At 41.8% G+C, this 12,946-nt stretch overlaps 1 protein-coding gene across 1 annotated transcript; it reads right to left on the bottom strand.

Annotated features, from left to right (window-relative positions):
• Positions 1-3,961: 3,961 nt before the first annotated feature.
• Positions 3,962-11,561, bottom strand: she (Src homology 2 domain containing E). The gene is made up of 6 exons (XM_026183541.1): positions 10,622-11,561; positions 10,086-10,212; positions 8,512-8,766; positions 7,884-8,271; positions 6,245-6,364; positions 3,962-5,565 (listed from the first exon to the last, which is right to left on the bottom strand). Exons 1-6 carry the CDS (start codon positions 11,066-11,068, stop codon positions 5,373-5,375), a joined length of 1,530 nt encoding a protein of 509 aa, XP_026039326.1. The 5' UTR covers positions 11,069-11,561; the 3' UTR covers positions 3,962-5,372.
• Positions 11,562-12,946: the final 1,385 nt, after the last annotated feature.

The raw sequence follows: 12,946 nt of genomic DNA, 5'->3' as shown, positions 1-12,946 counted from the left end.
CTCCGTATCTCAGTTAGAGATGCCAGTGTGTTCCCCGCACAAAGTCACACATCACCATAATGTAATAATAAGCACTCCTAGGGTGTGAGTGCTGCTCAGTCTGACTTTATAGTAACCTTGTCAAACTTAATGGGATTTTTATGTTTAGTTAAAGTTCCAGGTCAAATATTTGTGGAGGTGGTAGCTGTGATAATTAAACATAAGCTATAAATGTGATTACATTGGCTTTGCTTATATTAAAAAATATTAACTGTAAATGTAAATCATAAGAAATCTGGCTGGTGTGTGTGTGTGTTAATTTGATGCTCTGGTATCTGCCACACCCCACATCTATCCCTATCCTCACACAGGCTCCCCAGGATGGTCTGTAGTCTGAAAGTTGAAGCTTCTGTGTGTCCTTCTCCTCTACCCTTTAGGCCACTAAAGTGACCTCTGATACATGTTTGAGCTGCACAGAATGAAGTTGGAAATGGAAGTTAAGAAACAAATGTGTCCAGGTATTGAGAAAGAGCTGAGACTCACAATCTGATGATAACTGAATGGGGCGATGAAGGGCAATGGGACTCCAGCAAATAATAAAAAAAAAATAGGAGGGGTATAGGAAGGAAGTCAAAAGTGCGTGGGAGAACAAAAAAGCCAAGTAAACAGAAGTATGGGTTGGAGGGAGGAGGCGGTTGCCATAGTGACTCAGAGAAACCAGAAAGCTCCAGGAGGAAGCGACCTGTTTCTCCTTCGTTTTGTCTATTTTCGTCACTGAAGCACACATACACACAGGTGAACACGCGTGCACAAAACACACACTCATGCATAAATGCACACAATAGCAAACTCTTCCACAGTCCTCTGCATGTCTTTCTCTCTCATGCTATCTTTATACACTCTTCCTCCCTCCCTCTGCTGTACAGTTGTCTCCGTCCCCCCCCCACCTATGCTCTGCAGCGAAATGAGCTGACCTGACAGTGCTCCTCCCCTTACTGAGTGCTGTGAGTCTCTCTCTGAATTATTTAAAAGCTGGGACCCCCACGAGTGCTTGTCTTCCCCTAACACCACCTCACGCTCCCTCTCTCTCGCTTCTTTTCTCTGTCCCTTCCTCTCCTGCTGTCATTCCGTCTTCTAGTGGCTGCAGTTACTTCCTGTGCTTCTGTCATGTCTGGGAAACACAAATCAGAACTATGAATCACACAGTGATTACCGGAACAAGACTCAACAAAGTCTAAGAAATTACAGTGGGGAAATGTGACTGCGTTTATAAAAACCTATAGTATTTCTAATTAATATTATTTTTCTTTGCTATAAGTTTATTGTACTCTTACTAAACTGTTGTATCTCACTAAGTGTCTGAGTTTTATAAACCAAAAATCTCCTCCTGCATTTAATTTACTTTCTAAATTTATGTATCAGGTCTTGTCATTGACATAAGCCGGTTCTTGTCATTTTCTTTCACACTGAGAAATTTAACAAGTAGAAATAAATATGGTTAATTCACTCAAAATCTTTTTTTGCTTACAATATTCTGTAGTAAATTAGAGGGTTCATGGTTATAGAAACCACCGGCCAGCTGTGGCCCTTCTGTTTGAGTTTGAATGTTCTCCCTGTGCCTGTGGGTTCTCCCCTGGTACCCTGGCTTCCTCCCACAGTCCGAAGGCATGCTTGTTAGGCTAATTGGTGTGAATGTGAGCATGAATGGTTATCTGCCTCTCTTTGTGTTGGCCGTGTGATGGACTGGCAACCAGTCCAAAGTGTGCCCTGCTTCTTTCCCTGTGACAGCTGAGATGTGTTTGAGCCCCTTGCTACCCCAAACTAGAAAAGTAGGTAAGAGCAATGGGTAGATGATGGATAGATACTATTTGAGTTGATATTTATTTTTTCCGGGAGGATTTGGGAAATGTATTATTATCACTACAAACACAAGATAATTCTGTCATTAGCCACGAGAGGAATTAAATTCTGTATAATTTAGAAATTATGAATAGCACAATACTTAAGAGGATACTAGAGGAGGGGTACCCCTGTGGGCTGTGGGGTTAAGTTACATATATGCAAACTCCACACAGAAATGCTCTGAGGCAACAGTGCTAACCACGGCACCACAATGCTTATGGAAGTGATGAATCATAAATTGGAAATATTTGGTTCAAGTCATCAGTATCTACGGAGGAGGTCAGCAGAGAGGTACAACAGGTACAACTACAGCAATCTGTAATACACGGCGGAGGCTCTGTCATGGTTTGGACCTGCATTTCAGCCAGTGGTGTTGGAGATCTTGTAAAAATGTATGAAATCATGAAGGTAAAAAAGTACCATAAGGTTTTGATCCACTTTGCACTACTATCTAGAAAGCATTTGATGGGCAACAGTGTCATTTTCTAGCATGAGAATGATCCCAAACTTTATATACTCCTAATATACTGTGTTTGCACATGTTTCAATAAATCACTCCACATATTTCCCATTTTTTAGCCAAATATACAGAGGTGTGGCTCAAGACCTTCACTCAGAGAAAATCTTGGGTGTCCAGAATAAAGACTGCACTGTAAAATAATCACATACCTGTTTATTTTGCACATTTAATTTCCACCACTGCTAAAGAAGACATCTTATATGCAAACAGCAAAGATCTTAAACTGAGCAGTGCACGATAAAACATGCCTATTATCACAGATGCACATATGCTTTTCACTGGGTACCAATGATATTAAAGGCCAACAAAAGGCAAACAAGCATCTAAGATGTTAAGCTGGATGAATACCAGAAACAACTTTCCCCAAAACAGACTCCCCAGAATCCTGCATCCAGCACCCCAGGCCTCTTGTATATTTTGACCCGCTCTGTGATTTAATTAAGAGGACATACAGGACTAACCACGACAGATCACATGGATGGCAGGAAGGGCAAAATAGTTAGGGCTGTCTGTTGTGTAACATTGCCATTTGTGACACACTGGGTAGCAGGATAGCCAAGATTAGGGACAGCCCTTGAACCGGAATGTCTAGGTTAAATAAAGCCTGTGCAAAACTGAGCATCTGAGTTGCTGAAGTATCAGCGAGTGCTAGATGTTTTGTTTTAGACCAGACCACAGACTTTGGCCAGTTAAGGAGGCGTCACACAATCAATAAATTTTATTTATGAGCTAGCAGTAAATGGAGTTAATTAGTTTTTAACTTCTGCGACGTTACATGTTGCAGCTTTCCATTCACAAACCAGGCAGTCTGTTCTGTGGGGGACCTTTGATGCTACTATGGCTACAATTATTCATAGCTTTCTTATATATATTGCAGCCTGTCTCTCCTCCCTCTTCCTCTCTCCTCCCTCTCATCATTCCCTGTAGGGACAGCACTACCTCACTCTAACTAATCACCATGGCAACATGGTAATCCCTGAACAGAAAAATGTCTCTCTCACACACAGACGCAAATACGCACACACAGTGACAGAGCGGAACTGTGTGTACACATGGGTGCACACGCTCATGCTTGCACATGCAGTCATGCACACACATTCTGTAAGAGATGCTCATACAACTCAGCACACTGGTGTTTGCTGGTAAGACATATCTTAGCACAAACACACGCTTCCATGCGTCACTGCGAGGGTAAAGCTTTTTCCTGTTTTGTGAGTAGCTTCGCGTGTGTTGGCAAGGATTTAAATATGGCACCTTTGGGGTTGTGTGAGTAAATGCTATTTATGTGTGCACTAGTTACATATGCATTCTGGGTGTATGTGTGCTCATGTTTGTCAGTAATTTGTTTATGACAAATATGTGCATGCATGCATGCGTGTGTGTGTTGTTTTGATTTCAAACTCAGGTCAATGGGTTTTCTAGCTACAGAAGAACAGCCAGCAGATTTACTCTGGTTAGCTTCTCATCTCTGTCATATTGCCTTTTTCCTTGAACCCCCCCTCCTTTGACTTTTTGCTCCTGGCAATCTCTGTGTCTATGAATAACACTGTTTTTCTTCACTCAAAATGAATTGTACTTTATTTACCGAATAAATGTTTTACAGCATTAATATACAGATCACAACATTGCAACAGGGATGAAAAAAAAACAGTGGATAGCCAACAATCACTCCATACATGTAGTGTTTATGCACAGGTGCAGATCATTCACAGCAAAGGAAGACAGATTTTAAGTCATAAAGGCTTCATACAGTATTTAATTGATTGTGAAGGAAGGTAAATAAAGGCTGATATTCACATATTTGCAGTAGAGAACACTTATACATACTAAAACCATTTTTGCTGACAGGGCACTTTAATGTGATAAGACTCCTCTCGCTACACCAGGTCTAATCATCCAATCAATAAAGCTCTTTCTCTTGACATTAGGAGTGGTCGGCAAATGTGCCCAGTTTTAAGAATAGATCAATAGGCTGATTGACATGTCAGATGGATGAGTGAATGTATTCCAATTGGGTGTATCGACCACACTGAGAGACTAACAAGAGTCGGCCATTTTATTAGGCACACCCGTCCAACTGCTTGTTAATGTATCTAATCATCCAATTGCGTAGCACCGGCCAAATGCATTTAGGCTTGTACACATAGTCAACACAAGCTGCTGAAGTTCAAACTGAGCATCAGAATCGGAGAAATAGGTGACTTAAGAAGGTGACTTTGGTTGTGGCTCAAATATTGGTGCTTGATGGGCTGGTCCTAGTGTTCCTGTCAGCTAACAACAGGAACCTGAAGCTACAGTTTGCAGAGGCTCACCACAACTGGACAACAGGTTGAATAATGTTGCCTGGTCTGATTAGTCTCAATTTCTGATGGTAGTGTCAGAAAATAGCAAAACAGTGGGATAAAGAATGCATCTATCCTGCCTTATATCAACAGTTGAGGCTGGTGGTGTTGGTGTAATGGTATTTAAGGGCACGCTTTGGCCCACGTAGTACTAACTGAGCATTGTTCAAATCACTAGAAATGACAACTCTGTTGCAACTCTGTACTGCAATCAAGTCAGTATGGACCAAAATCTCTGAGGAATGTTACAGGCACCTTGTTGAATCTATGCCATGAAGAATTAAGGCTGATTTGAAGGCAAAGGGGAGTCCACCTGAAATTTCATTTATAGATACACATATCATTTCAGGTGGTGATTTCAGGAATCAAAGCCTTGTTGGTTTAAATGGTAAAATATTCAGGTCTTTACTTGTAGTGTCTGATTTCGACCACTAGGTAGCGCATGTTGGTGATAAAAACTATAAACTATAAGGGCGGAAAAGAGAATCCAAAGCCATGTCTTTGAGTGTGTGTGTGTGCACATATATCAACATATTTATGTACGTGCCTGTGCAGAGTTGTGTCTAAATGTCTGCGCATGTGTGCGAGTATGTGTGTTTGTGTCTGAGTGTGTCTTTCTTTGTGTATCTTCAGTGTGGCCTGGGCACAGGATGCTGCAGGGTCATGTGCTCTGCTCCAGTGAAAGGCAGTCTGTGTGTGCAGTAGTGGTAGACCAGCTCAGGGATATTGGAGAAAACGCAGCTGCTTTGATCCAGTGTGTAGCACAAGCCCTTACTGCTCTTAGTCTGGGCCACAATGATGTGCACGCAGCTTTGGCTGGTCCTAGTGGAACGAGACAGAGAGAAAGATGCATTTTAAAATGTGTATTTATCATCAGTTTTCTCCGAAGAGACAGTCCTGCACACAGATGACACAACCGGAGGAGATGAAAAAAAATGGAAATATTATCTCTCTCCAAACGAGGCTGTGCATTCTCTGAGTTCAGTGGATGTTTAAATGGGGTTAATGATGTGGACTCTCAAATGAATGAGCAGCGTACAACAAATGTGCACTGAGGCACATGAGCACACGCACGCACACACTCCCACACACAATGGCACCACAGGATTTCAGTCTTTATCCTGGAGAACCTGTTCCTGGCACGCTTGTTGGAAGCGTCTACTCTACAAATGACACACATTCTCATGCATTAACACCTTAGAGGTTTCCACTACAATGGCAGCTATTGTAGCTCCTCAGCAGCGCCTCAAAAAAAAAGCTAAAATCTGGCTTAATCGGACCTGGGTAAAATGTCAGTGAGAAACAACGCCTAAATGTATTTAATGGCAAATGAGAGCATACAATTTTAAGCTGTAAAATACATGTGACAGCAGAGGATAAATGTGCTGTGTCAATTTTTACAATTTTTTGCGTACAATCAAAGGAAGGAAATCAGAAAGACGGATTTGATTATGAAATCTATGCGCATTCATGACAATGCTGTATGACAGCGTGCACTCACTTCAGAGCAATAGAGTATTTGCTGGTTCCTGATTCGCTGTCTCTCACCAAGAAGCTGGCTTCCCTGCAGCGCTGCAGCTGAGCCTCAGCCTGCTGCCGACTCACACTGCCATGGTACCAGCTTGGCATTGAGGCGATGGAGGAGGGAGATAGCGGGGATCAGGGTGCGGAGAGAAACACAACAGATCAGTGACATATAGCATTGTGACATATGGAGTTAAGAGAGATGCCAAGTTCATGATATCACTGAAAGAGGAAAAAAGAGACAGATTGACAGGAGGAAAAAAAACTCGCTGACAATAAATTACAGTCAGTGCAAATTAGACTGACAGGTATGTACTGCAGAAGGAATGAGTCAACAAAGTCAAAGGTAAACTGGAGACGCCAAGGTAAATAAAATGAACGTGTATGGGACTCTGTAGGGTGTCCAGAAAGGCCTATTAGGACACAAGGTGGTGTTGACAGTGGCCACGGGCAGGAACCATACATAAACAGGATGCCAGGAGCCAAAACACACTGACATTCAACCACAACATGAGAAGAACAAATGCTAAGTCCCATCAAAAAAGAAACGCCATGCTTTAATATTACGGGGAAGGAAAGTTTAGAGTTACAGTGAGACTTCTCTGTCTCACCTTAAGGTTGCACCTCTCATCCAACATTTATGCTCAGCGTCTCATCGGGAGGTTTGTTGCTGACTTACCCGTCTGGTATCAAAAGCTTAGTTTCACTAAGAATTATCTGCACTTCCATGTGTAATATATTATGTATCCCTGTATTTATACTGTACTGTATCTGGCTTTGCGGCTCTTCATGATGGAAATTTCCTTGATTTCTTTTAACCTTTACAAAGTCAAACTGATTTTCAGGCAAACAGTTGGGTAGATGGAGGTGGGAAGGGAGGGCTCTTCTAAAAATTGTAGGCTTATCATAAATAAATTTAAAAATGCAGCGTGGAGCTACAGAGCAAGCAAATATGAGGTGCACTTTACCCTGATGATGCTTTGGGAAACGTGATTAATTTAAATTAAGACCTACAATGCACAGATCTGAGATAAAGGTGAGCAGATTTCTTAACCTGTCGTCTCATTTGTTTAATCCCTTTCAACCACTAAATCTGTTCAGGGATGTTGTAGTGGGTGCTAAATTTGATTTCAGCATGCAGAGGTGAGAGGTAGGTCACAGGTCTTTTAAAGAAATGATACATAAAAAGAAAAGACTCTTCCCTGGGGAATATTTTAGGCTTAACAGGTTGGATTTAAACCCTGAACATATTCACATAACACCATGCTAGCTGACAAATAAGTTATCTATATCACTGTATATGTATATTTTACAGGGAATTTCCTTCTGGAGATGAAGGTCTAATAAATTTTATACAGTTATGTAATCTTTTTAAAGTACTGCAGATTTGTTTATTTGACTTTTTATTCAATGTAATTCTTTTTAGTATATTTTGTGTTTCGAAAACCTGTCTTAAATGTCTCTGTTAATGCACGTACTATTTTTGAACATGACAACACCGCCATGTAATAAATCTGGTGGCTTGCGGTCATCGTATTTGTCATTTGTTACTCAAAACTTTACTTGTTTCAGTCCTTACTTATGGACACAAATATGCCTTTTCCCCCCTTCCTTACCTCTGCTTCTCCAGGGGCACGCTGGGGTCCATTTTGTTCGCCTCCCCATCCAGTGGGGGAATGGGAGAGGTAGGAGATGGAGGGGAAAGTTTGGTAGGGCTGGACGAGGGTGAGAGCTTGAGGGTGGGAAAGGAGGAAGATGGCTGTGTAAGAGGGGCGAGTTTAAGAATAGGAGAAGATGGAAAGGAAGAGGAGGAGGAAGATGAAAGAGAAGAGGAGACAAGTGTTTTATGGCTCCAGTTCCTCTGCCTCAGGGTCTGCTGCTGCTGCTGCTGCTGCTGCTGCTGCTGCTGCTGCTGTTGCTGTTGCTGCTGCTGCTGCTGCTGCTGGCGACCAGGGGTCGAATTGTTCTCTTTACTGAGAGAACAATCCACCGCTTCAAACTGAGCTAAAAGAAGCAGGAGAGACAATATCAACCTTTCATAAAAAGTTCTATCAAAGCATGCCAGTGATACCAAAGTAAACATATCTCTGGAAATTAATTCAGAAGGATTGTTTTGTTTCCTCAATAAAGTAAACACAAAATTGCTGTTATGTGTGTGCTGTACAAACAAAATCCACGTTATTCCTCCACACCCTAAACACTAAACCCCCACCCTTCCCGTGATCCCTCCCTCCTTTTCTCTACCTGACAGTGCTCTAACAATGTCCTCCTTTCTCCACTCCCACGGCAGCTCGTACTCTCCAGCTGGACGGACATCAGACTCCGGTCGTGTGACAGGGATCCACACGCCCTCACTGTCGCCTTCCAGTCCTCCTTCGTAGGGTATGTCATAGATGTTTGGGGGTGCAGGCATTCCCTCTTCTGCCTTCCCCTCGCTCTGGCCTCGATCCAACAGGACACACACTTTCAGGAGGTCTTTGGAGCCCCGTCTACGAACCTCTGCAGCAGAATGGATATGTGATTAGCTAACTGTATATAAGATTTGATCAGCTAAAGGCACAGAAAAACAACTAAATTACAGTAGAAAAAAAATTACAAATGTACTTTTACTGAAATAATTTACGTGCCATTTCAAACATAACCACTATAGTCCAAATCAGATATTTTGGACAAAATAAACAACAAAACTGAAGTTTAGAAATATCCTTAGTTTATTACCAGCTTTCACTCAAGTGCACAAATTAGGAGTTTACATCACACAGTCTATAAAGCAACATTGTGCCGATTACATATATAGACTCCACTGTTGTGTCCTTCATTTGCTCGTTTCTTTTAAATAAATCAAGTATTGTTTGAATATTGTCTTTTTTTAACATTTTCGGGGAATTTTAATTGTTATGTTCCTTTTTCTTTTTTTCATTTGGTGCCCGGCAGGTAGCCTGTGTGTCTACACTATTGTGTGACCAAACAATGGATTTACAGGAAGAAAAGGTCAACACAGCCGTTGATTGGCTGACTAACCGGACCGCTTCCTGACTGTTGGGAAGTGATTGGGTGAGACCGGGGGGGAAACCTGTAGGTTTTTAGGGAGGGGTGAGAGGGGGGCTTTCGATTCTTGTCACATGCAGGGGACCATAGAGTAGCTGGTGTCTGTCTCTGTGTGTTTGTGTATGTGTGGAAGGGGAGGCAGGAGGGCATTAGGGCCAATGTCCTATCGAGAGAATGGGGCAAAGGAAACAGAGGCAGGAGACAGGAAGCTGGAAGAGGAAGCTGCACCCATTGTCCCTGCACAACACTGTTACTATAGCCACCGCCAGCGGGGAGGGAAGTCAGTAGAGAGACTGAGGATCTAGCTCGGCTCTCAGTCCCTTTAAAATGATAAGTTAACAAGAATGTGATGTGGTCTAAGTGCTGAGAAACTTAAATAAGATGTATAATTAGTGTTCCTTTATGTGCTCAGAATACATTTGGCTTATCAAGCATGATATACAAAGTGAGGCAAAATGTTAAAAAAGTGGAATTAAGTTCTCAGAAAAACAAAAGATGGTCAAATAAAAGAAAAAAATACAAGGTGAAGGTGTAGGAACGGACATTGCTAGTGTTATTGTTGTGTTTCTATAAGCGACTCTGCCATTCTGTTTAAAGATGTGCTGTAGGCCTAAGTTCACGACTGAATTCTTCTGCGAAATTCACAAAAATATGTCGTTCACATTTGCTCAACTGCTGAGAAAACAGTCCAAATCTCTGGAAAGCCAAGAAGCACCTTCATAATAAAAATTTGGCTGCTGAGATACGAGATCATGTGACCCTGACCTCACCTGTGATGATGACCTGGGCGTCATAAGGCTCCATGTACCCATCATTCACTCCTGCTCTCTCGGCTTCTCTCTGCTCCTTGGTTTTCTCCGCATCAAAAGGATCTGCATAGTCCTCCAGGATAATCAGCTGTTGAAAAGGGAAAAGCACAATGCCGGCCTGCTACCTATTCAAAAGTCACAGAGACAACAAGCAGTGTGTGTGTGTGTGTGTGCGTGTGTGTATGTGTGTGGTGTCCATGACTGAGTGACAAGTAATGGAGGGACAAGCGGAAATACTTGTGCAAGGAGGTCAGCGCATTGTGTTTGCCTGTGTGATCTGAAACAATGAAGTGAAACTGTATTGTATTCTTTTGACAACGATGGAAACTGAATACAGTGTTATGATCTGAGACATGGACGGAAAACACAAAGGAAAGCACTGACCTTAAGCCCTGTACTATAATGATGTTTTCATTAACTAATTCATAAATAAATAGCTGCTGAAATATGAAGACATGTTATATGTGCATGTTATATAATTTCTATAAGTTACTCACCGTTGTTTTAATGTCAGATCGTCCTTTCTCGTTCTCGGGTAGCTTCTGTTGACACATCCCATTGAGTTTGGGGGTCTTTTCTTGTTTGTCCACTTTGATCATCCTGCTGATGTACGCTTGAGCCACACTAGAGGTCCTGACCTGGCGGTTCTCATCCGATGACCCGGTGTCGCTCTTGGCGTTCTTGCGACCTTTTCCAGCCGTGAGACTGTCCCAGACTGTTCCACCAGAACCAGCATTGTTACGACCCAGTTCTGTAGCCGAATTCTTTCTATTTCTCCCTGCCAACAAACCCCCCACTCCCCCATCTCTGCGCTGATTTCCTTTCAAACTGTCTCGTGAAAATGAAGGTTTGGGTCGAGTTTGTGGACCAGATTCGGAGGCTGAGCGCACTCTTTCATTTCCGTTCTTCAGGTTGATGGGGAAATCTCTGAACCATTTTGCCATGGTTGTTAAGTTGATGACACTTCTTACTGATTTTAAACCTTACTAAAAGTTACTGGATTTTTCCCCACCTCCTTGCATTAGCCTCCCCCTAAAAGTTACTTTTAGCCGTTCTCAACAGCTCCAACTTTACGCACACTCACTTTGTTCACACTTCGACTGAAGTAACTTTGGTATGCAAGGGTATCTGACTAATCACTTTAAGCAGAGCCCACTTTATGATTCTATGCTGATTCCTAGCTCCTGCGACTCTCTCACAACTTCTGGTGCGTCTTGGAGATCATTAGCCAGCTGCTCTGTGTTGCTGTCACCCTGCACCTGCAGTAACAACTATCCCTGCAATTTGAAAAGTAACTTTTGCAGAGCATAAACTCGAAAGAATTGGAAGTTTTTCTTTGAACCCAGTAAAGATCCCATTCCCGGAGCGTGAGATGGTGCGTCCAGTCTGTCGACCAGGCGAAGTGATGAGAGGAGTGAAAGGAGAGGAAAGTTGGAGTGAGCAGACTGGGGGATGTCGCTGGTTTCTGGGGAGGAGCTGCGCGCACAGGGCGGAGTGGCAGTTTTACTCAACAAGGAAGATTGTAAATCTCATGAAAACTTTTTATTTCCAGAACCCAACCTCTAAAACCTTTTATTATTATTATTATTCTTTAGTAAGTGTGTTCAACTCAGCTCTACACACATAACATTGCAACAGAAAAAGATAACAAAGGACATAAAAGTTATATTTATTTATATGTTTTTTACACTCAGGGATGTTCCCATGATTTCTTAAATGGAAAGTTACACGGGTAACCTATTACAATGTCAAAAATTGTGCTTAAAATGGAAAAGTGAAGTTTAAATATGTCTGTAGGTTCTCAGTTATCCAGGTCATAGTAGACTGGACTTCATTAGGTTCATGAAGATGTTTCCCCTCTCCTGCACGAGGCTTCTTCAGTTCTGCCCTTTCGATGAGAGGCGAAACATGCTCATAAATCTAAAGAAGTCTTGTTGCCTTCTTTTCAAGCTCTCAATTTTCAATTTAATTTTGTTATATAGTGTCAATTCTCAACAATAATTAACTCAATGTGATTTATATTTATATAAAGACTCAACAGTATTAGTAAGAAAAATCCCAAGAATCACATGACCCCTTATGAGCAAGCACTTGGTGACAGTGGGAAGGAAAAAAAAATCACAATTTTGGTTGGAAGACACCAACCGATGCCATCTACAATCTTGTTGCTATGATAGCAAAGTGCTACAGCCCAGTGTAAGTTGAAAAAATATTTTAACAAACATTTAAGAAAAAGTGTTTAACAAAATTTCGTGGGCTACACACTGAACTTACAGGATAGAAACAAATCAAAATGTGTCAGTCCTTTGCACTAATATCAATCTGATACAAATACCAGCGTTGGTGATACTATTAATACTAACTTAGTATAAAAAGAAAGAAAGAAACTATGAATTATAATTTTTTTTTAAAATAGCAACTTAAACCTAAGCGACCATCTTCTGAACAGACATAGTCTAAATATATAGGTGTGTTTTTCACACACGCTATCTAGCAAACTGCCACCCTTGAGAACCAGCTGGTGTACGGCTGCGCCATCTACTGGTCAAGAGGAGAAATAAACGTTTTGAGGCACCTGCATCAATCAGTAGTCCTTGAAGAGTCTTGTTTATCTAGGTTACGCGGGTCATTATTTGGAAAAAAAAAAAATACAAGTTCCATTTTTCAGCAAAAAAGGTGAAAAAAATGGTACAGAAACAAGGAATGATTGGCATGGAGGTTTCACCAATTACAAACCTAGACAATATCAATAGCCCCGCCCAAGCCAGCGAAACGGTCCAATCGCAGCGCCGTGCTTGGCGGGGCTGGGCGGAACGTTTACA

This window comes from Astatotilapia calliptera, chromosome 11 (assembly GCF_900246225.1).
Source record: "Astatotilapia calliptera chromosome 11, fAstCal1.2, whole genome shotgun sequence".
NCBI lineage: Eukaryota > Metazoa > Chordata > Actinopteri > Cichliformes > Cichlidae > Astatotilapia > Astatotilapia calliptera.
Note: the sequence above shows the minus strand (reverse complement) of the source record. Positions and strands in the feature narration are given on the sequence as shown.